At 51.8% G+C, this 26,915-nt stretch overlaps 1 protein-coding gene and 1 long non-coding RNA gene across 3 annotated transcripts; both read right to left on the bottom strand.

Annotated features, from left to right (window-relative positions):
- Positions 1-5,362, bottom strand: LOC128080863 (uncharacterized). Its single transcript, XR_008206905.1, has 4 exons — positions 5,107-5,362; positions 2,856-3,119; positions 2,152-2,247; positions 1-916 (listed from the first exon to the last, which is right to left on the bottom strand). It is a non-coding gene; the product is annotated as an uncharacterized LOC128080863 (long non-coding RNA).
- Positions 5,363-7,621: 2,259 nt separating this feature from the next.
- Positions 7,622-26,668, bottom strand: DNAJC5 (DnaJ heat shock protein family (Hsp40) member C5). Of its 2 annotated transcripts, XM_052683626.1 has the most exons (6): positions 26,569-26,668; positions 20,125-20,192; positions 16,959-17,094; positions 14,398-14,611; positions 14,113-14,284; positions 7,622-13,541 (listed from the first exon to the last, which is right to left on the bottom strand). In XM_052683626.1, exons 3-6 carry the CDS (start codon positions 17,063-17,065, stop codon positions 13,438-13,440), a joined length of 597 nt encoding a protein of 198 aa, XP_052539586.1. In that variant the 5' UTR covers positions 17,066-17,094; positions 20,125-20,192; positions 26,569-26,668; the 3' UTR covers positions 7,622-13,437. The 2 variants fall into 2 exon arrangements, with proteins under 2 accessions (XP_052539586.1, XP_052539587.1); XM_052683627.1 differs by lacking the exon at positions 20,125-20,192 and having other exon boundaries at positions 26,569-26,589.
- Positions 26,669-26,915: the final 247 nt, after the last annotated feature.

Raw genomic sequence — 26,915 nt, 5'->3', positions numbered from 1 at the left:
ACTTCTCCAGTGACACCTTGCATTGAGCTCACAGCCCTCGGTCCTGTCTGCTCACCGCAGAGACATTTATAACAAGCAAAGACACTTAAAATACATATACATACATATATATATGCATATATATATTGCAAAAAACAGACAAAGAAATGCAAATTTTCCCCCCACCATCCCCAAAACTGAATAATTGCAAGAAGAGAAAGCGTGGTGGACAGCATCCACAGTACAAGCCCTGAGCATTTGGGATCTCGCAGAGCTGCACCCTGGGGAGGTTCTCCCTGTTTTGTACGCCTTCAGCAGTGCCACAGCTTCCCAGTTCAGAGCGGGGTTCCCCCACTGGGCTGCAACCAGGAGCCTTGGACCTGCAGGGCACATGGCACCGCAGCCAAAATGTCGGGCATCAGAACGAGGAGAAAATGTTGGATCTGCAGTGTTTGTCCTCTGCTTCCCACCAACAGAAAGAAAACAAACTCAAACCAAATCAAAACCATGCAGATGCTCCACTCTGTCCGTTCCTTTCTTGTGCAAACAGTACAGGAAAGGAGGGCTGAGCAGCACCAGCAGGTCCCTACAGCAACCGTGTGGTTCCTGGGCAGCTCTGACACAAAGGAGAAAAAAACCCAAAGCCCCTGAAAAGCAAAACCTGGGGGTCAGGGCACGTGGGGAAGGAGCAGGGAGAGCAAGGGAGGAACGCTGCCTGGAGCAGAGCTGGGTGCAGCAGGATGGTCGCTGCCCATTGCAGAGGCAGCAGGATTAGGCCACGTGTCCCCAGTGCGGACGCAGAGCTGTGGCCTCGCAGGAGGAGCGCAGTGCTTCACATCTGGGGACATTCCAGCATTGTCACAGCAGGTTTTCAACTCTTCCTTTTGTTTTCCATCCGCAGACTGTATGTTCTATGGCCAACATGGCTCTTCTTGGCCTGCTAAGAGGAAACCAGGAACAGCAGTAGATCGGATACCTTCCAGATCTGACAGCTGAAGGCTAAGAGGAGCAGGAGCCGCGCTGCACTCTGCTGCTGGCCTCGCTGGAGGATCTGACACGAGGTGGATGGATGAGGCTGACGGGGCCAACCACTGCCTCCATTCAGAGGGGCAGCAATTAGGAAACACAGCTTTTGGTGGCGGGGTTGGAAATAAGGGTCTTTCACTTACTGTGCCCCCAGGGCTGGGGGAAGAGGCACCCAGAGCATCCCTCCATCCCCCCAGCTCCCCAGCGCAGCCGCTTTCGGGTGACTCAAGCAGTGTCGCACTGCATTGGGGTGGGTGGTTTTTTTTTGGGTTTTTTTTTTGTATTTTTTTTCACTTCTCTTTGCCGCCCTGCGTCTGTCCAGCGTGTAATGGAAATTTTACCACAGCCGCTCGCGATGCACAAACAGGAAGCCAGCAGAAAGTGTGGCAATTCGCTGTAGCCCGGCTTGACTCCTCCGAGCCACGAGGACAGGGAGGGCCATAAAAGCGGCGCGGGCGCAGCGGGCGGAGGGATGGAGCTGGAGCTGCAGGTGAGAGGTAAGGCAGCACTCCCCTCTGCACAGCTGATCTCCCCCTCCTCTTAGAAGCTCTCCCTGCCTCTTTCTGCTGGGCTCCTTCTTGCACAAGGGCAGGCTGGAAGGGCTCTGCTGCTCCTTCTTTGCTCTGCCCAACCTTCCCCCCATCCCAGCCTTGCTGCTACAGATTCCGTTTGCTTTCTCCTTCCCTGCAAAGCCTCAAAGTCCCAGAAGCTTGATCGTGGATTTGAAATAGAGTAAACTGAGAGGATAAAGCTGTGGCTTTGCAGTCCCCTTCATTCCTGCCTGAAAGGTTTCTCTTCTATTGACCCCATTGCTCCTCTGGAACAGCCTAGCTCGCACCTGGCTCTGTCCATGCCAGAGCACAGCAGATAGGACCCAAATGGAGCAAGAAATCCAGAAGGGATTGAAACCAATCGCTTATTCCTTGGTGCTTTTTCTGACAGCTTCCTGGGCCTGAACGGGCTTTGCATTAAGATTGACGGTGCTCAACTTGAAAAAGCCTTCCCTTTGATTATGCAGTTAATTGTCAAAGTTTTGATATTCCTCCCTCCACGCATAAGGCAAATCACTCTGCCATGAGAGCCGCCTCCCCAGAGAAGCGATTTTAAGCACCCCATAGCATTAGGAAACTGAACTCCACCCGTTACCTGGTGCAAATCTTGCAGGGCATCTCTGCAGATTTTGGGTGAGAGATTTTGGGCGAGCCTTGCAGAAGCGCTCTGATGCTCCCAGGGTGCCGCCATCTGCAAACGGGAGCAAAGGAAGGGAATCTGCTGCTCCATCTCTGTCCCAACATCTCAGCTCACGGCCAGATGGGTATCTGTGGGTCCAAGCTGCTCTGTGCCTACTGGGGAGATGTTGGGTCCATGCAGCATGCAGCAGCCTGGCTGTTAACCCCGCATTCTGGCTGTGCAAAGGTTTTCACCACCACTGCTTGCACGAGGAAGCATGGTGTGCATTTGGGAAGGGGCCGACCCTTCAAGAACCTCATGGTCAGGCACGGATGCAGAGAAGCTGAGGCACAGCAGAGCTGAGGGGCCGCGTCTCTGCTTTCTCTTGCACAGTCCCTGCAGATGGGGGATCTGGGTGGGTGAGAGACACAGGATGCGGGGCACGGGGCGGTGGCTGCCCGAGCGAGGGGCACCTCGAGGACTGTCTAACCTGAGAATGGTGAAACATGAGGGTCAATCTCAGGTTCGTCAGCCCATGAGATGCCTTCTCCAGAGCGGGATGGGCAGCGCCGTCCCCGCAGCCCCAGGGATGCAGGGAACGTTGCTGCTGGAAAATGCATGAGCGCTGGCACGGCCGTTTGTGGGGTGGGGATGGGATGGGGAAAGAACCGAGCACGTACCAGGAACACACAGAGATAAGCAGCAGCATTCTTTGAGAGAAGCTTCTGGAAGCTTGGCTGCGTTTTAGTGCCTATGCTGCCACGGTCCACAGGGCTGGGGCTCCCACCTGCGGCTCTCTGCTCACGAGCCAAGAGGCTCAGAGTGCTCCCAGAGCCTCATTAGGAGCTGCTCTGCCTCTTCCCCGCTGCGAGGCCACGGCTGCACGGCGGCACGAGGCAACGAGCGGAGCTGGGGGTGAGCCTGGCATCCCTGAAGCATCGCTCCTGAGCGGAGGAAGAGACAGAGACATCCCTGTGAGTGACAATAATGAGTCCCCAGGCGGCACACGGGGCCCTTCAGCACTGAACGTGTCAGTAATTTATGATGGAAGACGGATTTTTATTTGTTTTTTTTTTTTAATATCTTCTGAGTTGAGCTTCCTAAATAAAACAAACAAGATGCCATTATCAGTTTCGTCATCTTTCCAACAATTAAGCAACGAATCCTAAAGCGTGGGGACTGAAAGAAAAAGGGTCCAAAGCATCACCAGCCCCAGTGCTGGCCGTGGGCTGTGGCGATGGATGAACCGAGCTGAGCACCGCGCTGTGACGGTGCAGCACTCTGTGCCTGAGCCGCTCCCCATCGGCTGGGGGGCAGAGCAGCCCCAAAACACCACTGCCCCATTCCTAGGGGCTCCTGGGGGTGCTCAGTGGCCATCAGATCAGGGAGATGCTCGGCAGCAGCCCTGAGGTGGTGCTTTGAGGCGCGAAACAGCTCTGTCTGCTCCCAGCCCAGCCTTGGTGCAAGCCTGGGTGGAGAACTGAACACCGCAGCCGTTCTCAATGATTCAATAAAGATATTTAAAGAACGCACCATGCACAAAGTGAGGGGGAAGCAGATGCTCCCCTTCCCTCCAGCCTTCTGGGGGTCATTGGGAGCCCCTTCATTGCAACCTCAAAGAATCCTTTGGCCTTTTGGGTGACCTGCCGAAAGCAGCCGAGCCCTCATTTTTGGGTAGCTCTGCACAGAGCGTGACTGAAGGGGTTCTCACTGCGCGCTCAAGTTCTACTTGATGTTTTTCTTTCCTTCTCTTGAAACATTGATACCTCATACAGGAATTTTAATTTTAGAGGCAGCACTTCTGCAAGATGAAGTGATTGCTGAGCTCCAAGTGCCTGTTGATGGAAGCTCCAGCAGGGAGGGAGGAAAAGGCAAACAAATGACTCCAACCTGCAGCCAGAGGTGTGTATCTGTGTGTAGCGACAAGGCCAGGAGGAGAACATCTTTTGTGCTCTATTAGAGAAGGAATATTGCACTCCAGAAGTGTATTTAAGCTTCAGAAGTAAAGTTGTAAGCTGCTCTCACGCAGTGACTCACCCCAAGGAGTTCGCTGCCTTCACTTTGTGCATGGAAACGCCCATGAAATGCAGAGCAGATGCAGCCCATGGACTGTTTTGGGGGGGGGGTCGGAGGCCTGGTATGGGTCTGTGTCCAGGAGCACAGTGTGAGAGGGGGCTCAGCTGCAGTGCTTACACCTGGCACCCATTGATCTCTTCTCCAACCCCACGTACCCCCCACGGGCACTCAGCCTTCTTCCCCTCTCCCAGTCCTATGGACCCCACAAAAAGTGCTCACCCTTCACACCTCCATACATCCCGAACAAATTCTCTCCAACACCTCCCACCCCGCACGCCTCCGTTTGCATCTCACCACCAACCCCTGTGCACCCGTGTCCACAGGCACCCACCAACACCCCCACGCGTTCCCATGGGCATCTCCCCACCACCACCCCACGTCCCCCCATCCAGGCACTCACCCCTCCACCCTCACCTACCCCCAACGTTCCCATCCGGGCACTCCTATGTGCCTCCACCATCCCCCCCCCCCCCTCCCCACACGCCCCCAGGTGCCCCCTGTACACCCGCGGTCGTTCAGCACCACGGACAGCTCCCCGCCCGGTGTCACGTGAGGGGCCGCCGCCCCGCTATAGCGCGGTCACGTGGCGGGGTGGGTGTTGGGTGGGGGGGGGGGGGGGGTGCCGCCGCCCCTATATAGCGCGGAGCGGGCGGGCGGCGCGGGCAGCGGGAGCTGCAGGCGGAGCAGCGGCAGCGGTGAGCATCCCGCCAACCTCCCACCCAGCCCCGCTCCTGGGAAGGGGTCCTGAGTCCCCCTGGGGGATGTGGGGGTCCGGTTCCCGCTGGGGTTGGGGGGCGGAGGGCGGGGAGGGGCGTCCTGTGACGGGAGTGCCGTGAACGTGAAGCATGAACCTACCTCTGAAACGTGAGGGTCCCGTGTCTGGGTGGTGGGGTCCCGCATGTGCTGGGGGGGGGGGGGGGGTCCCGTCCGGTGGTCACGGCTGTCCCGTTCCCGGAGGACGGGTCGCGTTAGCGGGGGTTCGGTTCCAGTTCCTGGGGAAGGATCCCGCCTGCAGGTGGGGGGCTCTCACTCTTGGGGGCGGGGGGTCCCCCCGGCGGAGCTCATCCCGTCGGGTGCCCCCTGACCGCAGCGTTGGGGGGGACGCGGGGGGTTTGGGGGCTGCGGGGACCTCTTTTACAGGTATCCGGTCCCCCAGCCCCGGACCCGGAGCGGCTGCGATGAGGCTCAGGATGATTTCGGCTGCCTCCGTCCTCGTGCTGCTCTTCCTGCCTTCGGAGAGCTGCTCCCCGCTGCAGCCCCGCTGGGAGCCGGCCGCCCCGCGCCCCCCCCACGGACTGTGCCGACCGCGGGGGGCAGCGCCCGGCCCGGACCCCCCCCGAACCCCGCGTGCGCTGCAGGCAGGGAAGAGACGAGAAGGGAAACCCAACTCTCTCGACCTCACCTTCCACCTTTTGCGCGAGTTTCTCGAGATGTCCCGGGAGGAGAGACTGGCGCAGAAGGCGCTCAGCAATAAGCTGCTGCTGCAGAGTATAGGGAAGTGACGGGAGGGGTCCCGACGGACGGAGGGGACGAAGCCCGGAGCAGCGAAGCGGGGACGCCCCCCACCCCCACCCCACCTCCCTCGGAAACCCCCCCCCCGCGCGGTGCTCCCGCTGCTGCTGCTGCGCATTAAAGTCTCCCTCGCACCTGCCCCGCTGCGCTGCTGCCCCGCGCTGTGGCGGCGTCGCCTTTCCGTGCGGGGGGGGGGGGGGGGGGGGGGAAGGCTTTCCCTGGGTCCCAAAACACCCGGGCGTGCGCGGGGGGCAAAGGCGATTCCCAGGGCAGGAGTGGGGAACGGGACGGGATGGAAGCATCTCACCCTAAGCTGGGGACCGAGATCACCCCAGCCCCATGGTGCCAAGTGCTCTCTCAGACCCAAATTTTGGATGCCCACATGTGCTCCAATCTCGCTCCCTAGGGCACCACTCACCCATTCGTGCTGCAGGAACGTGAGGGGTGTGTGTGTGTGGGGGGGGGGGGGGGTGCCACTGCACAACCCCTGTGCGTGGGTCCAGCAGCAGTGCTTGCAAATTTCACCCCAAAAATGGAAGTGTCCCCACTGGGTGGTGCTGGGGATGGGGAAAAGGACATGGGGGGCTCGGGGGGACTGCAGGAGGCATCCATGGGACAGGGGGATCTGAAACATGTGGGCACACGGACCCAGTTCCAGCTGCTGAAAGGGCTGCGGGCGCCACTGAGCCCCCAGCATTGCGCCCTCACTGATCTCAAAGCAGTTTCTGCCTCTTGGGGTCACAGACGTGGAGAGGGGGGATGAGCCGGGGTTTGGGGCGCATCAGAATGGGGCTGAGCACCTGAACCCTGCACCAAGGTGGGGTTTTTGCATGGGAACAGGTGGGATCTCTGGGAGACAACGAGGGAGGGGTGCTTGGGGATGAGGGCAGAAACGAAAAGCTCAGGTGATGAACTGTGAGGAACACACAGCTAACAGCTCAACCCATCCTTACCGCAAAGCAGCCAAAGCAGGGCTGCATGCAGCTGTGACTGCTCTGTGCCCACTGCTCCACACTGCATGGTGTTTCCCAGCCCACGGGGTCCATGGGAGCAGCAGGCCACGGCAGGCAGCCCTGCACAGCCCAGGGGTGGTGGGAGCCCGTCCTGCAGGAGGGCTGCTGCTCAGCACCGAGGTTTGTGCTGAACAGAGCTCTGAGCATCACACACAGCTGCAATAATGCACGGCTGCGACAGCCGCCCCAAAGCCATGAGCAAAGAGGCCAAATCACAAAGGGGAAACGGTCAACCCAAAAGAACCAGGGCTCCCAGATAGAAAACAATTTTAAACGCGCTCCCAGACCCCACGCTGCTGAGCTTCTGCTCCCCTCAGCCCCCAAACAACCCCAGCACTCACCCCCAGCTGCCTTTTGGAGGCTGGGTGGGTTCACTTCCACAGGGCTGGAGGGCAGGATGGCAAGGACGCGCTGTGGGATCCTGCCCCCATTCAGCACATCGTCCAGGGGCAGAGCTGAGGTCACCCACTTTGAAACAGGAAATAAAGAAGCGATCCTCCAGAATCGGGCTGTCGGTTAAAAAAAGAACAGCAAACACATTAAAAAAACCCCAAACCAAACCAAACCAAACCCAGCTACGGTTGCAAACAAGGTGTTTGCAGGAAGCGCTCACCCGGAATGCACCAACAGCCCCTTGCTGCAGCACGCAGCGCTGGTAGCAGGGTGAGCACACGCACAGGGTGCACACAGTGCCCCACACAGCTCTGAACTCCCATCTCAGGAGCACAGAAATATCCCAGCAAACTTCACATAGGCAACTGAACATCCAGAACAGAGCAGCCCTCCTCCCATGCCGTCATCAATTCAGGATCCCAGATACAGAAAAGAACAAAGCCCACACGTAATTCTGCATTGAAAACATTTATTTTACAACAGTGGTTTCAGATAACTTAGCAATCTTTATTTTAGTTTCTATCTGGACATACGATACACAAATTACCATGCTAAAACATAAAATAATTCCTTCTGCTGTAACTGCAGGTATGTACAGGAGCTCAGTAGTATCCAGTGTTACAATCCACGAGGTTCCGACAGCCACATCTACTTACATACAATTCAAAGTATGGTCCTTTAGTAACATAACAAAATATATATATGTCTTTATTATAATTGCTTCTCAGATGCATTTATACTTTGTGGGGGGGTTTTTTGTAGGTTTTTTTTTTTATTTTGTATTTTTTTTACAGTCTTTTTTCCTTCGCTTTCGGCCACTGATTCCCCCCCACCCCACAAGCAGCCCCCACACATCCCCCCCCCCTGCACCCAGCTGTGCCTCTGCACAGATCACCACCTAGCTTCAGTTTTATGCTGTGCAACAGCTCCAAGTCCTTCAAATCCCACCTGTGAGCACTACAGACTGAGCCCACAGACCACACTGCGCCAACGCTCACGTCTCCATGCACCCCAACAAAGAGGGAAGGCTGCCAGGCTGGAAGGCTGCTTTTCCCTCTCCAAGCAGGCAGCTCTCCCATTTGTACCACCTGTTTATTTATCCAACAGGAGCCTTCCATCGCTTCCCCCCATCAGTCACAGATCCCATCTGGTTTTCCCTGCAGCTGAAAGGTGGAAGCACAGCTCCGGACGCACAGAACCTGTCTGTCTGTGAGAAGGACTTGGGGCCAAATTCAGTGTTTTACCATCACAGAAAAACAGCAGCAAGGCCTGGGTGCACACCAGGTGTATAAACATGTACATATGTGCATATATACATACATACACACACGATGCTGCAATCCAAAACCTACAGCACAGCTTTGTGAGCCGACTCGTGCTCTGTGAGTACGACGCGCTGACAACTGGAAGAGGAAAGAACCCGGTGCAGTGACCTCCAGAGGTGGATCTCTCAACCGCTTTTCAAACACCCCACACACCAGCAGCACGAGCCAAAGCTCTTCCAGTGTCGCCCCTGGGTTTCAGCTCCTTCCCTACAGCAAAGCCAGAACGGTGAAGCCCAGCTCCTGTCATGCAGGCTGAGGGACGTTGGCAGAGCTCAGAGGTCACCCCGTTTGGAAGCCATCGCTGTACAGCACCGTAAGCAACTGCTACAGACCACGAGAACACACCCACATTGCTGGTGATGGGGGAAAGAGAGCAGAGAAGACAACAGCACTCAAAGAAGAATGGCCATGTTATAGAAGAGCTTCCTCTACACATGTACATACACATAAAACCACCAGAAGTCGCCAGCGTCTATCCTTGAAACAAGGAAATCCACTGCTCATGTTAACGTTGGCATCTTATTTTCAAACACAAGTTTGTCTTCCAGATGCGTGGCATTTGGCTTGTGCAAACATAAAAGACAGACAGCTTCCCCAGCAGTTCCCTCTGGCACAGAACACATCCTTCTGGAATGCAAGGAGCATTTCGGTCCCAGCACTGAAGCTCTGAGCACAGCGCATGGAGCAGAACAGGTCCTGCAGGACTTGGGCACTGACAACTCCTGCTGCTGTGTCAGCTAAGGTTACACTTCTTCCAGGGCATTATAAGCAGCTGTTGGTGTAGCAGAACACTACTAGATGATTTCCACTACAATACAGAGAAGCAGCACCAAACGAGGAAGCAAGTTAAGCTTACACCAACCTTACACTGCACACAGTGGCACTGGGGTTACGTACCAGCGCTCAGATTCTAGGATTAACGCACAGAGACAGCATCTGGAATTAAGAACACGAGGCAGGGGCTGCCCAGTGCCACCAGTCCTGAACCTCCTGTTCAACATCACGTCCAGCTGCAGTGAGTGGGGAGAACCACAGCACCGACACGTCCTAAAGGAGCCCGAAATGTCAGTGACACCGAAGGGCTCCGGAGAGACCGTGGGCACCAAGTATGTGAGAACAGAGCAGCTCTCCTGGAGCCCAGTGCTCTGAGACACAGCCTGAAGAAGCACGCGTGGGTCCCTCTACACCACAAGACTTTAAGAATGGGACAGGAATGTATTTTCTGCCAGGCTCCCACCTGTGGACACCCCCGGGTGCATTTATAGGCTCCGACACAGAGGGCTGGGAGAAGCCACCCATCCCACAGCACTGCTGCAGGGCAGCTGCTCACACCTCCTCCACACGGCTGCAGGCTGTGTGCAGCCCGGCCCTGCCCAGCATCACACATTACCAACACGATGAGCACTAATATCTAAAGCAGTTTAAAAATATTACAAATTTAAAAATAAGACTAAAAAGGGAACGTGGCTAGAAAACATCACTGCGTGGTATCAGCAGAAATCTACACCGGATCGGACGCCACTGAGGTTCACTTCAGTTTATATACAGATAAATAATTCAGAATATCCTACATACGTCACTAACTCAATGAAACTGGCATCTAATGCCCTTTGTTTGCTTCAAGTGAGAGTGCAGCTGGGCATCCCCAGCCAGAGCAGCAGCTCCCTCTCCTCCTGGGCCCTGCAGCCTTGCAGAGGGGCTCCTGGGGGCCGTCCTGCACGAGGAGGAGCCGCAGGGCAGTGCCAGGAAAAGTGCTGCCAAGTGGTTCTGTGCACTGGGAGGAGGTTGGGCTGCTGACACGGAGGTCTCAGGCAACTCATAAAACAAAACAAACGACAAACTAACAGGGATGCGACCTACAACAACAACAGAAATCGAAGCTCAAGTTTTAATTCTGGCAACAGGCTGAGCAGAGAGTGGCAGCGCTCAGGTGGAGCTTTGGAAGGAACCATCCTGTGTCCGAGCAGTGAGCAGGGCTTGGTGCCCGCCAGGCTCTGCTGCTTTGCATCTGGTAGCTCCACCAGCCCACACCCCGAGCCACACCACATTTGTTCACCATTATTTCCAGCACAACTTTGTCTTCACTGGGATTAACTTTTGGCCATTTTGAAGTGCAACTCACGTTAGAGCCCAGGATGCTCTTATATCTTATCTACAGCAACACAACCAAGCAGGCATTCACCCATCCCTTATACAGTTCAGGAAGAAGTGCATTAATAACTTTAAACTCAGAGGGTAACGTGGGCAAACAAACCATTCCAAAGAAATCACTTACAAATGTGTTTTCTCCTCATTCCCCTGCGCAGCTCCCCCTGGAGCACCCAGCACATCATGCTGGCACTAACAGGACAGGCCTCACTTGCCGTTCACACACCACCCACAGAACAGCTGAAAGGAAGGCAGCAGCTCTTACAGAACTCCAACAGCCCCTTATCCTGGGTATCACCTTTCTCAAGCAGTGCAAAACACGGACAAAGGTGTCACCTCAGCCTCCACACAGCAGCTCTGCTGTCAGCAGTCCCACACAGCTGGTCCGTGCTGCACAGCTGGATGGACACAGGGAGCATTACACACACGCAGGGTTAACTTCCTCCTGCTCTTTCTACCCACCCAACCTCACCAACACGCTCATTTACACGGCCTCAAAGCACTACCAGCTCCGTTACCAACAACATGAAGTGACCCACGCAGCCTCTAAGGGCAATTTTAGCCAGCCAGCTCTGAGGGAGGAAGCCTGCAGATGGCTGTGCAGCTCAACATCGAGATGTGGCACCAGGCAAAGCCTACAAGGACAGCCAGCGTGATGCTATTCGAGCTTTAAAACTGCTTTCCTTTTTAAGGGGTCAAACAAAAGCTTTAATTAAATAATGACCTGGAGCCAAATAATGCACTGCTGTCCTCAAGGCCACCCAAGAGAGAGATTCTGAGTTAGAAGCATCTTCCAGTAATCCACAGCATTTCAGGACAGAAGGACTACCAGCAAGGAAGGAATCACTAACAAGTGTGCTGCTTCAATCTAGTCAGTAAATTAGGAGTGTTTGGAATCTTTGGAACCTGACGTGGCACCAAAAGCATCCCTTATCTGCAGCAGGCTGACAGGCAGGCAATAAACGTGCTGGTACCCAAGCACACACCTCACAGTGCTCGTGTGCCTTCGTGTCACACTTGCTGTGCCCTGCCATGTGCAGCTCATGCAGAGATGGAATGAAAATCTGTTCAGGATGGTTTTCTGGCAGCAGATCCCCCCCTCATTTCCTGGCTGTTTCCTACAGACTGACAGAGCTCTTTGCCCCCCTTCCCAAGAAACACCTGTATCTTGTAAAAGAGCAGCATGAAAGACCTCAAATGAAACCTGGGATGGAAGGCTGTGAAAAGCCTCTCCACAGAGACAGGTGACCAACAGGGGAGGGGAGATGGAGGTACAAAGGACAGGAGAGGCATTGTGATAGAAAACAGACAGACGTGATCAAGGTAAGAAGGCAATTAACTGCTAATCATGCCATGTGTAAGCTTACGAGTTGCTGTTCCAGATCCCAACCCTGTATCATTCAAACCAAGGTTATTAATAACAAAATATGCCAGCAATTCAGCAGCTAAAATGCCTATTTAACAGTTAAATCCCAATGAACAGCTGTTTCAAAAGCAGTATTCAAACACGATTTGGCTTCAAAATAGCTCAGGAAACTTTTCAGTCGTTTCCCCACCGTTGTTCTGAGGGAAAGAAGAACACTGGTGTAAACAAGTCTAAAGGTAGGACAATGTGCAAATCATACAATAGCAACATAAAAAGTGTTTTGTTCTTAAAAAGCCATTTCAGTACTCCACAGAGACGCTCATGAGAAAATTAAAGGGCTAACATACTGTCACAACTTTAAAGAACAACACAGGACACCCCACCAGTCTATCAGTATCTCAGGTGGTTAGACAAAAATTAAAAACACAGCAATTATTAACATTTATGCTGTCACCTACTGCCTGTGTTCCATTCACCTGCTAGTGAAAACCAGTTAACCAGTTCCACTTTGAGATTCTCACGCATTCAAAGAAGCTGCACTATTTGGTCTGTAGCATTTCAGGAAAAGGACTGAACTCAAACCAGAACAGAACTGTGCTTGAAGTCCCACTGTCACCACCACTAAACCCATTCACAGCTGCCTTTGTGACAAACCACGCTCTGTGGTCACACCAGCACTGCAGATAACCCTCGTGCAGAAAGAGCTGCTGATCAGTTTAATGGTTCCAAGAAACTCTCCCTCCTTGTTTCTCAAGGTGCATTCACTGAAGCTGTAAACCAGCATTAAAAGAGAATTCTAGCTCTGCAGGACTGGCATTTTTTGGTTCTTGGCTTTGTAAACTTGCTTCGGTAGCAATGCAGAAATAGAAGAAGGAATAGGAGAATTGGCTTGTTGCACCCAAATAAAAATCATGGACTTTCTTATCAGGGTCTTTGACAGCTTGGCTGTATGAAAGTATGGTGGCTCCTGTGAAACTTGAAGTCTCATTTTAGGCCAGTACCACTGCTTGAAATGCAGAATGTCTCCATCACACGTACTGTGACAACTCAATACATTACACCACAGACATTTAACGGAACTCCATACATGCTATTAAAAAAGAAAAAAAGAAAAAAAAGAAAAAAAAAACAACAAAAAAAAAAACAAGGGAAGAGAAAGGAAACATCAGACCGTAGCTAAACTGCTTTACATACTGCATGCTACAGCACTTCAGGTATCATGGAGATACGACACTGAAAGGTGACAAAAGGCTGAAGGGATTACAAAATACTTTCAGCAGGTTGGAAAGCTGCCTTCTAACTGTGGCAGAATTTTTCCCCCTCCCCATTCTCTACTTCTAATGTTCATGATTCTAGTGTTGAGTTGGCCATGTATTTTTTTTTTTTTTTTTTTTTTCTTAATCCGTTCTAATTACAGTGTTTCCTTAACTTAATTAAATCCATCAGTGTGGTAGCTAGGGTGAGAGTCAGCTGTGAGCTGGGTTGTCTCTGTGGCTGATGCTGGCTGTATCACAATAGGTGCGTCTGAGGCCTCTGAAAAGCAAAGACAAAAGGCTTAGTATGCCAAGGCAGAGGGAAAAAAAGCAGTGCTGTGTGCTTTGGTAAGCATAAGGTACCTCCCTCTGCAATGCTTTGATAACACCATTGTCAGGGGGTGAGCAACTGCACCCTGCATAAGCTTTGCTAATTTCCACTGTCCTTATTGCTTCTTTTCTTTTTCTCCCCTTTTTCTTTCTTATTAACCCATCCTTATCTCAACCTTGGGCTCTCCAATTCTCCCCCCCCCCCCATTCTGCTGTGGTGGGAGCGAGCAAATGGCTGCAAAGCATTTACCTGCAGCTGGGTTTTAAACCACAACACCCATTTCCCTGAAGCTGACCTCACCAGGTTCAGGGGAGTTTTCAGCAACTGAATTTCTGGTGCCAGTCACCCACACAACTGTTTCAACTCTTGTGCTACAGTGACTCCCCCACAGGGACCTGTGCTGATCTGCCTACAGAACAGGCACTGCCCCTCACACAGCACACTGAGCCCTCAGTCAGGGACTGACACACTGAACACCAGAGGTTTACAGTCCTACAAACCTCGCAGCTGCACTGCTTACCCCTTTCATCTGACTGCAACTGTGCCTCCAAGTCCTCTGGAGAGACGTAGTACTCCTGCTCCTCGCCTTCAGGAGGTTTAGGTTTACACTTCCCACAGCAGCAATTACAGCAGCAACACAGACAGCAGCAGCAGTAGCAGCCTGTGATGAGCCCACAGAACACGAACAAGGCCTGTAGGAGACAGAAAGCAAATTCCACAAGTGAGAACACACAGTTTTCAGAAGGAGTCCTTGAAGCACTTTAAATGCCAATCCAGAACCATTTCTCCTTGTGCTTCAATTTACCTTTGCCCACCAGCTAGACAGCACGAAGTACGTGTTCACATTTTCTTCTCCAAACTGCTCTGCTACATACAGACCCAGGGAGCCATATTTATCATAAATGTTTCTCTTTGTCGCATCGGTCAATATTGCATGTGCATTATTGATCTCTTTAAATTTTTCTGCTGCCTCTGGATTATCAGGGTTTTTATCAGGATGGTATTTCAGTGCGAGTTTCCTGCCAAAAGCAAAAAAGAGATTGTAGATTAGATGCTGGGATTTGGGTTCCTGGTTTCGTTTTGTTGGGTTTTTTCAGTTCCGCTGCTTGTCACTGAAGGGAAACTTCCAAGTGCCACTGAGAATCTCTCTCCAAGGACAGTCTGTTCATTTCTCATTCACTTCCCTGTTGATTCCAAAATGCTACAGCACTGTCCAGCTTTACTCACAGTACTGACTTCAGAGTGTTGGACAGGATCCTTGGAAATCCAGTGAAAAAAATTAGGATACTGAAGACAAGAAGAAAGCACTTTGCCCCTCAGCTCCAGCAATTTCCACCAGCAAGTTTTGCTCCTGCTAAAGCAAAGGCCAAGCTAACAGAAAAGAAACACACCACAAGTCTCAGATACAGCATCAAAGAACAAAGAGAAGCTACAACTCATCTACAGCATCTCAACACAAAAATAGAACAGAAGCACTTGTGGTTAATTCACCAGTTGCTTTGCAGGTACGAGGCACTTCAGTGCAAGGCTGGCTAGAACAGAACCAGCTTCAGGAAATCACAACGTACCTCCCCACATCATTCTAGATCTCTTTCAACTACATGACAGCAGTTTGCAGTCCCCAGAGATCACTGAATACAGCACAAAAACTCAGATTAAGCACTGATAAATTTGCAAATTCAGACGCAGCCCAAGCAATAGAAGAAATCAGTTCTGGCCAGGCATCTCCTGACTGCACGATTGCAGTTTGAGTCATTTGTGCTTCGAAGGAGAAAAATGATTCAGAATGATAGTTCTAATAGTTCTGCAGCACCAAAAATGGCAGGTGACCAGCAGGGATGTACCATCAGAGCCCCCTGTCTGACAGCCACACCGAGAGCCTGCAGACATTTACACACCACAGCTCCTCAGGAGGAACATATTCAGATAAATGTACAGTAAGGACTTGTGCAAGCACAGCTTTGGGTGCACACAAACACCACAGCACTCAAACAGTAAAGTGAGCTGCACTTGAAACATTTGTAGGCTGTAAATTATGCTGCTTGGGAAGCTAACATTATTCAGGGCTGCCAATGGTGCCACTGGATCAGAGAAGACTGAGATAACCAGTTTTCATAATGAGAGGGAGGGTATGTCAACTTAAAGAGGACCTAACTACTACCAGGTTGTGATAGAGAAACACTTTTCATGTCACATTTCCTGCATACCCACTGATCCCACAGGCCAGCAAAGGACATTCCAGATCAAATGGAATGAAAACAAGAAGTGGCCACTAAAAGAGCAGAAGAGGCAACAGGATTAGATGAAGCTCCAGGTGTGAATGAGGCAGCTCTTGAATCCCCCTTGAATCCAGCTGTGCCCTTCTCCCCTAGGAGAAAGTCTTCTAGGTTTCCCCCCCATGAGGTCAAAGTGCTTTTCAGTCCATTGTGCCAGAAGATGATTGCCCCAAATGTGCACTGGAGGACTTGGGGAAGACACAGATAATTCTGGACCAGTTTATTCACACGTTTCACTAAGTCATTGCTGGTGGCATAAAAAGTGGCTTTGAAAGGGAAAAGCTTTGGTAAACACTGAAGATTAAAACAAAACTTCTGAAAGGAGCAACCTCAAGTGAAGATGACTGCTGACACCTAGTGTGATGTGAAGCACGCTGCCACTGCCCAGGTAGTCCCAGCATGGCTGCAGCTCCCTCCTGCAGCAAAGAACAGATTGCATGCAGGCAGGTTTGGAGGGAAGGTAGGAAGGAGGTGAGGATGGTTTGTTGTTCATTTAATTAGCGGGGAACCGTTCTGTGTGACTAAGAAAAAGGGTTATGAAAAAATGTTCTTTTAAAAAGAACTCCACGGACATTTTCAAGATGTCAAAAGACATTTGGAACGTGGCTTTAGAAAAGAAATCACTGCTGATACCCAGTTTTCACTCTTATTTACATCTTTAATCTACACATCGCCGTGCCAGAACTCGAAATGATGGACAGAAGTGCAGGACTGCCCACCTGTGGTCTCTAAACCACACACAGAGCTGCACAACACAAAGGGAGAACTGCATTCTGGTGGCAGAGCTACGGCTTTGCTCAATTTCATCTGGAGAGTTTTCAGAGCCACGCGGCACAGTGGAGAATTTCACCTGTTAAATCCTTGCTGTCATCTGCCCCAGCTCTGACACACAGATGCTGTCAGTGACAGTGACATGCAACTCCATGCAACTTCTGTTAAAGCAAACCACGTTTCTCCTCTGTTTTCTTGCGTGCTTTTCTCACACAGATTTTAAATAAACCAACTGGAGCCTATATATAAACACCTCATCTGCTGAGCACCTCAAGATATTGGTTTTATCGGGTGATGCTTGGAAGACTGGAAACGTTACCTGTATGACTTTTTAATATCATCAGAAGTAGCATTCTTGTCCAGCCCCAGCACGTGGTATAGTGACTCTCCAGAGGTAGACAGCGAGCGTTGCCTCTGGTCTGCCATCTTGGACTAACCTGAACACAGAAATGTCCCTGCCAAAAAAGGAGAGAAGAAAAAGATGAGATCAAGAAATGCTTAAACCAGAAAGAGCACAGGCCTTGAACAAATCAGCCCTGAAACTGGAGGCTTTGGGGTAAGAAACTTATGTGAAAATTCACATTTTAGGTCTTAATGGGCTTTGAAGAGAAAAGGCTTCTTAACACACGTGGAAGTATAAAGGTTGCCAAAAAAAATCAGGGAATTCTCAGCAAAAGCAACAGTTCCCAGCACAGAGCACACAGCCCAGTCACTGCTGTATGTACTCAGCTCCACTCTTTAAAAGAAACAAACTCAAAATCAACAGCTGAGGTCCAGCTGTAAGGATCACACACATCCCTGTTGCTATTGCACTTTCTCAGTCTCACTGTTATTCACTCCCAATAACACCTACATGAATAATGGACAACAGGCTGCTGTCAGGTGGAGCTGCCTTCTGCACCGCAGAGGTGAACTCAAAGTTCCAACTCCTTAACCTGGGCTTTTATTTGCATTCTCCATTGCATGCATTCCATACATTAAAAGAAAAACCACAACCACCTCCAAAAACCCAAATCTTATCACTGAAACCAGGCATAGCAGAATCTGTTAGCCAAAATCCAGCAGACCTAGGCCAATGCTGCTCTGAGAGAGAGAGAGAACACCTGGCTGCTTTGGGAGGAGGCAATCTCCCCTGTAACAACATCAAGCTGTGAACCAAACATTTAATATACATGCTAGATAAACCCTCCTGCTGGAACTTAACCTCCTGCTCTACAATCAGACATGCAAGACCCTCGAGGTGTCCCCTGAGCCACAGGCAGGCATGGTTATGTCCTCTAACATCCTTAGCAGCTTAGCATTTGCCATTCTTTAGCTGCAGAACTGCAGCAAGGATGAGCATTGGAGGGAAGACTATTGGCTATTTTTGGATTATGTCATTACAGTTAGCCCACACCAGATTATACAGACTTTGAAAAAGATATTTAAAGCACCAGACTTTTCTAATTTAACCCTTTATCTTATATAATAAAGCTAATAACTTCGGGTTTCAAAAGGCTAACTTCCAAGAGCTACCCTCAGGCCTTGCTTGTTTCACTCCTCTGTTCTTTACATGTTCTCAGAGCACTGATACGCTTCACAAAAATACCAGTTCTGTTTCTGCCAACACACAGCTCTCATCCTTCTTGGACAGGGTGACCAAGGGGCACAGACAGGCAGCACAGCTCCCTGCTCATCTCTGAGCCTACCAGTCACTGCCCAGGTGTAGCAGCTTTAAATCAGTTTAACACTGATACCTGCGGCCACTTTCTTTCACTGGAATGCACCTGCTGAACTCGTAAACTCTCATCTAATTTCCTTCGAGAAGTTATTGACAGCTCTGGTAAGTTTAATGAAATGCTACGTAATAAGGAAGCTGATTAATTAATAATGACGATAACACTGAAATATATGCAAAATCCGGAAGGTTAATAATGTCTTTTTCTTTTAATAACACAGCATAAAGCTGCTGAAAACAACCCACAGAAGAGGAGAGGAAACTTACTAAGAAATAGGGCACCCACAGGAGGCATAGCCCTCAGGGAGCAGCTTCTCACACCAGCAGCCTCCCTGCCCCCTCTACCTAAGCAGCCCCAGTGCTGAGGTCAAAGACTGCTGATCCTGACGTGGAGCTGGTAATCTACTAATCACAGTGCACAGCTGCCCTGCACTGCCTCTTGCACCCATGGCCAAAACCACCTCCCCTTCCTGACACCCATCCTGGGAATTCTCCCAGGTAGCTCCTGCCATACCCAGCAGCATCCAGCCCAGGGAGGCTTCTCCACCACCTCACTGTGGTGCTACCTAGAAGTCTGTTGCTCCATTTAGGCCTAACGAGCTTCCTTCCTCGTCAGCCCAACATGCCCTGGGTGCACAGATGCTGCAGGTCACAGGTACAGTCCCTGTGTTCATTAATCAAACCTCCACAGTAAAACTGGGCCAATGGGTTTGGCAAAAACAAATTCAGCTCGATCCAGCTGTGTCTGTCAGTCTGCAGGCTGCCTGTCAAGAATAAAGGGAGACACAGGAGTAACATTTCCTACCGCTGCAGTTTTTAATCACTTCCATCTGAGAAGTTCAGGGTACCTGGGGGGTCAGTGCAACGGGATGCCTGCATTTTCAGTGCCAGAATGAAAAGGGCACAGGCAGAAGAACAGAAGACAAGGTGCTAACTGGAATTCATCTGGGAAACTTGTTATTTAAAGGAACAGAACGGCCTTATTACAATGAAGGTAACCTTTGGCTCTTCAAACATGGAACAGGATTAGAAATACAATAAAGCTGCAAGCTTTCTGCATTCAGAACACTCCATAAAACAGGATATTACCTGTCCCACTGCTTTCACAAGTGGCTCTCATTCACAGCACCGAAAGCTGCTCTGTGTTTTTAAGGAGGGCTGCATCCAGTAACAAACCATCTGCTGTATGCTCTAAGCAAGCAGGATTCCCTCAAGAGGTTTCTCTCAGAAGGCTCTGAAGAAAGGTAATCCCCTGGATTAAACAGCAGCTTTTAACCATCTGTGTACCAGCACAGCCTGCATCAGGCAACTGTGACAGGAAACACACCTGCAGCACAACCACAACGGGGTCATGGGTGCCATCTCAACAGAGAGATTTAGGTTGGACCTGATTGGTGATCTGAAAACTGGCCTTAACATCTGACAGACATCAGTGGTAAGCTGGGCCCTTTTATAACCTGAGTTTAAGTAAGAAAAATAGCAAACTGCAATGACAGCAAAGAGAAATGGGAAGTTCCCTGCCATTCTAGGGAATTAATACTCACAGACCATCCAGTCCTGTGACATCATAGAGCATCCAGTGAGCGCCAGCACCAAGGATGACAGCAGGTCAGGCGGCCAAAGGCAGGACTAAAACTTTTAATTTTGGCTTCATGAGCAGAGAGAATTCTCTAAGAAACTTTGAGTGTTGTTTCCTCAGCATTACACTGCATGTAAATAAGTGGGTTTTATTTTTAAGCTATAAGAAATCCAAAACTACAGCACTCACCTGGTACCTAGTTTGCCTATTCTAAGACAAGCAGTAGCTGCCTCCACACCCCTCTGGAACAGGATCTCCTACAAAAGACAGAACAAAAATAAATCACTTTTTCACTAACTCCTGCTGAGCACCTGTAGCAAAGTTGTCATCCCATCAGCTGAACTTAAAGCAGATCAGCACTGAGGCCATCAGGTTCTGGGAGCTGTTACAGGCTCACAGCTGGCAGCAGGGAGCACATCCTGAGCTCTGTGCACCGCCAGGATGCTCGCAATCACACACTGCCCTGTGACAGAAGTCCCAAAGAAAGTCAAGATTATTTCTGTTGCCCAAAATGCTTTGTAGTAAATCTCCATGGTGGCACATATTCAGACGTGATGGGCTGTCAGATGAAGGTGCAAATACTTTAAGGTGCAGACCCAGGGGCTGAGTGCTTCTATCTGTAGCTTCAGCCTCCGTTCCCAAGCCTCCTACTACACCAAAGACAAACACACAGCTAAAACGAGGCAGCTCTGAGCACAGAAACCATAACAACTGCTATCTGCTCCAGACTCCAGCCTTCTGCACCTTAGGCATTGGTGAAATAGCTGTACTTAAAACAAGAGAAGTGTGTTTTTTAAGTCTCGGTAATCTGTAATGTTGTTAGAGAGAGACTGCTAAAGGAGCTTAGCTGATGTGAGGGACTGCAAGCTGCAGCTGAAGAACCAAGTCTCACTTTAGCATACAAGGAATGGAACCGGAGAGGATCCAGCAGCACAAAGCAGCAGGCAGCCCTTCCAGTGGTCGAGGCACAGCTGCACCAGTTGCTGCAGGACGCGTGCAGGTAAGAGGAGAAATGATCTACAAACCATCGATTCCTTGTGTAATCCCTGCCTCTTACATGTGAGGATCAGGAGAAAAGAGGAAAGGAGGCTGACTTCTCAGCCGACAGACAGGAAGGCCACCTGAACACAAACTGAGATCAGCAATGGATTGAAGGCACGGCAAGAAGGGTTGTCACACAAACGAAGGGACACGCTTGGGAAAGTTGCCTGTTCTTCCAAGTGTCTCAGTGCCCCAGAACCAGCTCCTCTAACCTCATCTGTCCCACAGATTTGGATGCGAGTCAGACAGTCGCTGCTCCTTACAGCAGTGAGCCAACACTCAGACCTGAACGCCTGCCTCTGTCTGCTCCCACCTCTCCCAGAGCTGCTATTATCCAACAATCTCAGGACAGAACTGCCTGCCCCCAGCCCCACACCTTACGCACACTTACAGGTAATCAAAGAATAACATCTAAAGCTGCTCACCACGCCATACTACAGCCAGCTGCAGATGGCCCCTTCTGGCAGCAAGCCCCACTTCCCCACTGCCTCCCAGCCTGAGCAGAGACAGCATCCACCCTTAACAACCCTGGGGCTACACTGAAACTTGTAACAAACTTAAGGGCAGTGATACCAGTCTTGTTCCCCTAATTAGCTTAGCAGATTAAAATTCAGCCATGCAAGTCTGAGGGCCGACCTGTTACAAAAACCTGTGACCTTGTACTTACACAAGAGTGAGTTCCAAACACCCTCCTGAACCGGATCCACACCAAAGCATCAGATTCCCATCTTCCATCCCCCCTCCTCACCTACAGTCATTGCTACTTATTGGATTCTTTGTGCCTTCCCTATTTGGGGTTCCTTTGGTAAAACATTATTGTTTATGGCACTACAGTCGTTTATATGGCAGCGCGCAAGTGTCACAATTATCACATGGCTATATAGAAAACAACTGCATCTGCTTACTCAGCTGTGTTAAAGTCTAAGGGAAACCAGCAGTTCTGCCTGCCCACCTTCTCATCACCCTTGGTTCTCTATTAAAAAACCTCTGCAGTGCTTGAATCACCGACTTCTCATCGCATGTGAGTGCGCTGCAACCCACAGGGCAAAGCACTGCTCTCCTACAAACAGCAGCACCTGATCTTCGTGGCCTTTCCCAGCCTTACTGACTGTGATCACACTGATCCGATGACCCTGCTGCTGTCGTTCGTGGGGGCAGATGGAGAGGCGCCGTGGGAGCAGGAGAGCAGGGACCAACGTTATCCCACAACCGCTCCAACCAAACACACCAACCTTCCTATTAAAGTGACAAGTAAAAACACAGACAAAGCAGAAGCAGACAGCAGAACGTACACAGCTGAGCTCCCAGATCCAAACATCCCCAGCCATGGCACTCGCAAGAGCAGCTGGAGTGCCTCTGCACAGCGCTAGGAACCCATGGAAGCACTCTCTGAAGTTGGATCCCATTTTTTCCTCCTTTGCAGGTAACTACACCATCTCCCTTCCCAATCTAGACAGAAAGAAAGCAGCTTAATTTCTCTCCACGCACTTTTATCTCATGCATCCAACGGGGCCTTCCCTGCCCAAGGAGAGGAGTGCCTGTCACACGTACCCCCACTCGTGAGCGCTTCCATCCCAAAGGCTTTGCCTTTAGCCAAGTGGAAAGGTCAAGCACCTCCTCCTGCCAGCTGCACGTCCCCTCTTCTGCTGATGCACCAGGAGGAGATGCCATCGTTTCCCCATTTCACTTCTCAAAGAAGCTGCCAAGAGAAATGGATGTGCTCATGTCACCCTGTGACAAGCAGAAAGCACAGGCCTTCTTTATTAGACCAAAGAAACAAAGGCAAAGAAGCACCGTGGCTGCGCCATCTTCCAGAGTTAGACATGAAAACCTTAAGGCCCCTTCCAACTGAAGGCAGTTGGTGATTCTATCACCATAAAGGAGGTTAAGAAAAGATTTTTGTTATGAAACCTGAACTGCCCAGCGCTGCCTCCACAACCCAAACTTCTACGTAATGCCATGGCTGGAAAACACAGCGCCATTCCTTCCCTGGAGACACCTGGTTGGTGCTGTGGGGGCACCTCATAATGCAGATCTGTGCCAGTCTGTGCTCAGCTCACTGCCTCTGCTGGGTTCATCTGGCTCCAAAACGAAGCCCAGCGGTTGGCCAAGAGGCCTTCATCTGAATGGACACTTTCTCACGGGGGATAAACTCGTTGGTATTTTCTAATTATACAGAGCCATTTCATCAACAGAAAGATTTATTTTACACTACCTCCCTCCTACAGGCAGCGTGCTGATGGCTCCTGCTGTTATCTCACCCTGCAAACATCCCATCCGCAATCCATGAGATGAGCCACGTCCTCACAGCCCCACTCAGCCTAGCCTACATAAATAAAGACACGAGCCCATCATTTAGAAATAATAAGGAAACTGAGAGGTGCTTGTTCTGCCCATTCCCAATACCTGGCTCATTCTGTGGCCTCATCCTGCACAGCCAGCATGCAAGGAAAAGCCCCTCCTACATAGAGCATAGATGCACCTACAGTGGTGCAAATGGGATTATAAGCACAGCACCTAAACATGCATGCATTTTATAAACTTTTTTTTCCCCACTTGAAGTAACAGAGCAAAGCCAGGAACCTGCCTGCTTTCTGTAGCTGATGCTTCAGCTCCGTGGTGCTGAGTGCTGTTCAAGCAGTGCTGTCCTCACAGTGCAGTGGTTAAGCTCTCCCAGTCCTTACAGGGTTACCATTAAACAGCAGTTTGTACAACCATGCATTAAAGCAGCCTCATAACAGCAAGGAAGGAAGAGTGGAAATCACATCACTGGGAGATAATTCTTAACAGCAAGAGGCTTTGTGCAGAAGATGCCAACGGCACGAAGTCACGGGAAGAAGCATGGTTTTAAGATAAGGGGCAGGAAATGGGGCAGAGGGATTTGCATCTATAGCACAGCTGGAGGAGACACCGGGTGCAACATCTGAGGGGCTCTGTGCAGCTGCCATCCCATCGCAGGGCCAGGAGCAGACATGAGGCTGCCCCCATCGCTGTCCTGTCCCCCAAACCACGCCGTGTGCTTGGGTAGCTGCAGCCGTGCACCTCTGCTGATTCCATCTGTGTGGCTTTTGTAAGTTAGCAAACAGTGTGTGGAGCAATTTCTGAGCGCTGTGGGGATGAACTCAGGGCGTGCAGAAATCAGGAACTTTGGCAGGCAAGAAAGAAGACCGAGGGGGGCGGTTATTACAGAGAAGTGACATCTCCTATTGCCCAGGCTGAACGTTGCTGCGCTTCGTGCCGCTCAGTGCTCAGTGTCTGTCAAACTGAACGCATCTTTTCCCAGCAGTAACTCTGGGGCCTCCTAAAAGAACCCATGTGTTGCACCGAGCCCCCAGGATCAGCAGATCAATGTTCTACAGAAGAGATGCAGTTTGTCACCCGATTCTCTTCCATCACTCAGCCCCATGACGTGCTGCAGTCACACCTGGCTGAGCTGCAGCCTCCCCTGTCACAGGCACAGTCAGGTCGGCGTCGAAAGGAAAGCAGCCCTGTAACTCAGGAGGAGCAAACTGGGAGCAAACCTGGAGCAGCCAAGCCTTGCGTTGCGTGCCATGCACTCAGACGGTGGCACAGAAACAATATGAGATCACAAAAAATTTCTGAGCATAAACACAATTGCTGGAATATGACTGCCATCACAGTAACAGAAAGTCCTGTAAGAGGAGCAACGACAGATGGAAGGGAAAAGAGTATTTTCATTTGAAATACAGCCAAAATTTCAAAGACTCAGAAAGGGGAAAACAAACAGAGCTGTGCAGGTTTCTACTTTTTGTGCCCTCAGATTATCAGTGAGCTCTGGACCTGACTGGGGTTTTTATTGCTGCTCTGGACCTAGTGCCTGCAGTTCTTCAGCGCAACACAGCAACAATTTGGGAGCAAAAAGACAGTGCTGCAGCATCTCTGCTTCCACTGAAATGCCATGGATGACACAAAGGAGGGAGGGAAGGAAACAAACTCCTTTTTGTTTGCAGAACGTCTCACCTCCCAGCACTGAGTTATCCCAGAGCAGCCCCTGCAACGCCAGCACTGCCAGAAGTCCTGAAGTCCTTTGGGCACCACAGGAAAAATGCTCTTTCAGTCCACTCTGCAATCAATTTCTCTTCCAGTCCAACCTGGGCAATCCCTCTCTTTCCTCCCTCCCAACGCGCACCGTACTTAAATTATTAGAAGCAATTCATTAGTGCAATTGAATTTGGCACCTACTCCTCAGCCACCTTATGCAGGACCTGACCCGTTTTCTACCAGAAGCCAACAGCAAGGCCCAGCCCAAAACCAACATAAAACTTCCCAATCCTTGTGCTGGAACTGCAGCTCCCACACACACGTGGCCAACAGGACCCACATGAGGACATCAGAACTACTGCACACCAGTGCACTGCATGCATGAACACATGGCCTTCTGACAGCTGTACTGCAGAGTGGCTATTCAGCACACCCAGCAGCATCTCCCACATTAACACCTCCATAAAAGCAAACCCAGAGATAACGCTGCCTGCTTTGCTGCTCAGGTCTGGCCCTCACCTCCCTTCCCAAGCAGGAAGCTCCACGGCATCGTGCTGCACCCGGCAGTGAAGTCAGCAGCATTGTGTCAGCCAGCAGAGAGGTGTTGATGAGGGATGAGCACAAAGGCAGAGCGCTGCCTCATCCCTCTGCTGCTCCTGGTTCTATGGTGCATCCCCACAGCATCCTGACCGGAATCCTTAATTCCAACACCGCCCAAATAAAGGGAATTACGCTGCGTCCGCAGCTTTCTGACTGGAAAGGCTTTCTGGCAATACGTCATTCGTTAATGGCATCGTCACCAAGCAGTCGCAAATTACATGTAAAACATCACAGGGAACCACGTAAGGAAGGGGAAGCACAGAGATCCCCCGAGCGATCCTCGATCTCTGCTCACCCGTAACACAAACACTCTGCATTCAGAATTCACCTCTCCAGGCCCTCGGCTGTGTTCTGGGGGTCTCTGCAGCCCCACACCCCAACACCGCCGCTTCCCCAGCAAAGCAACGCGCGCGCAGGCAGCGGGAGGACGGGATTTCCACCCCCCCGAGCACGAGGTTCCCACGGAAAGAGCCACGACGCCCGTAACGGTGATGCTTTTTTTCCCCAGCCCCGCATAACGAAGGGATGCTTCACTAATCGCGGCGGCTCGCTGCCCCCCGGGACACCCCGGCCCATCACGGAGCGGCAGCACGGAGATGCACTGCCAACATCCCACTGGGCCCCGCCGCTGCCCGCCGGCCCGCCTCCCCCAGCCATCCCCGTTCCGTCACAGCCCCTTCAGGCCGCTTCCCCTCAGCCCCACGGCCTCCATTCATCCCCACGCAGCCCAGGGCTCTTCCCGCCCGCTCCCTCAGCCCCACGGCGGCCCTTCGAGGCTCCGTCGTCCCCCCCCCCTCCGGCCCCACAGCCTCTATTGAAGACCCATCTTCCTCGGCCCCGCACGGCCCTTCAGGCCCCACCTCCCCGGGGCACAGCCTCCGTTTGGGCCTCAGCCCGGCGCCCGTACAGCTTACGCCTCAACCCCCCCCCACCCCCACCTCGGGTCGGGCCCAGCGCTACGAAGCGAGGCCCGATCGGCCCGGCGCTCACCTGCGCCCCGCGGGAGGGCGGACTGGCAGGCAGCTGGGGCCGCGCAGCCCCGGGGGGGGGCGGGGCAGGACACGGCCCGGCGGCTGCGGCTGGCGGCGCGGCGCCCACAGCGCTCCGCAGCACCGGGACCCGGCGACGCTGAGCACGGGCGGGCGGAGGAGGGGCCTGCGCGGCGCGCAGCATGTAAGGCGCCTGCGCGCGCTGCCCCGCCCACTTGTCGCCGCGCGAGCACGCGGAGCCCCGCCTCTCCCTGCCGGGAGCGCGCGCGGACGCGGTGGAGCGCGCGGAGAGTTAGCGCGGGATGGAGGGGGTGGAAGGCGGGGCTGCGCGCAGAGGGACGCGCCCTA

Source organism: Tympanuchus pallidicinctus, unplaced genomic scaffold (assembly GCF_026119805.1).
Source record: "Tympanuchus pallidicinctus isolate F22 unplaced genomic scaffold, pur_lepc_1.0 scaffold20, whole genome shotgun sequence".
In the NCBI taxonomy this organism is placed as follows: Eukaryota; Metazoa; Chordata; class Aves; order Galliformes; family Phasianidae; genus Tympanuchus; species Tympanuchus pallidicinctus.
This window is presented reverse-complemented; position numbering and strand designations above follow the sequence as displayed.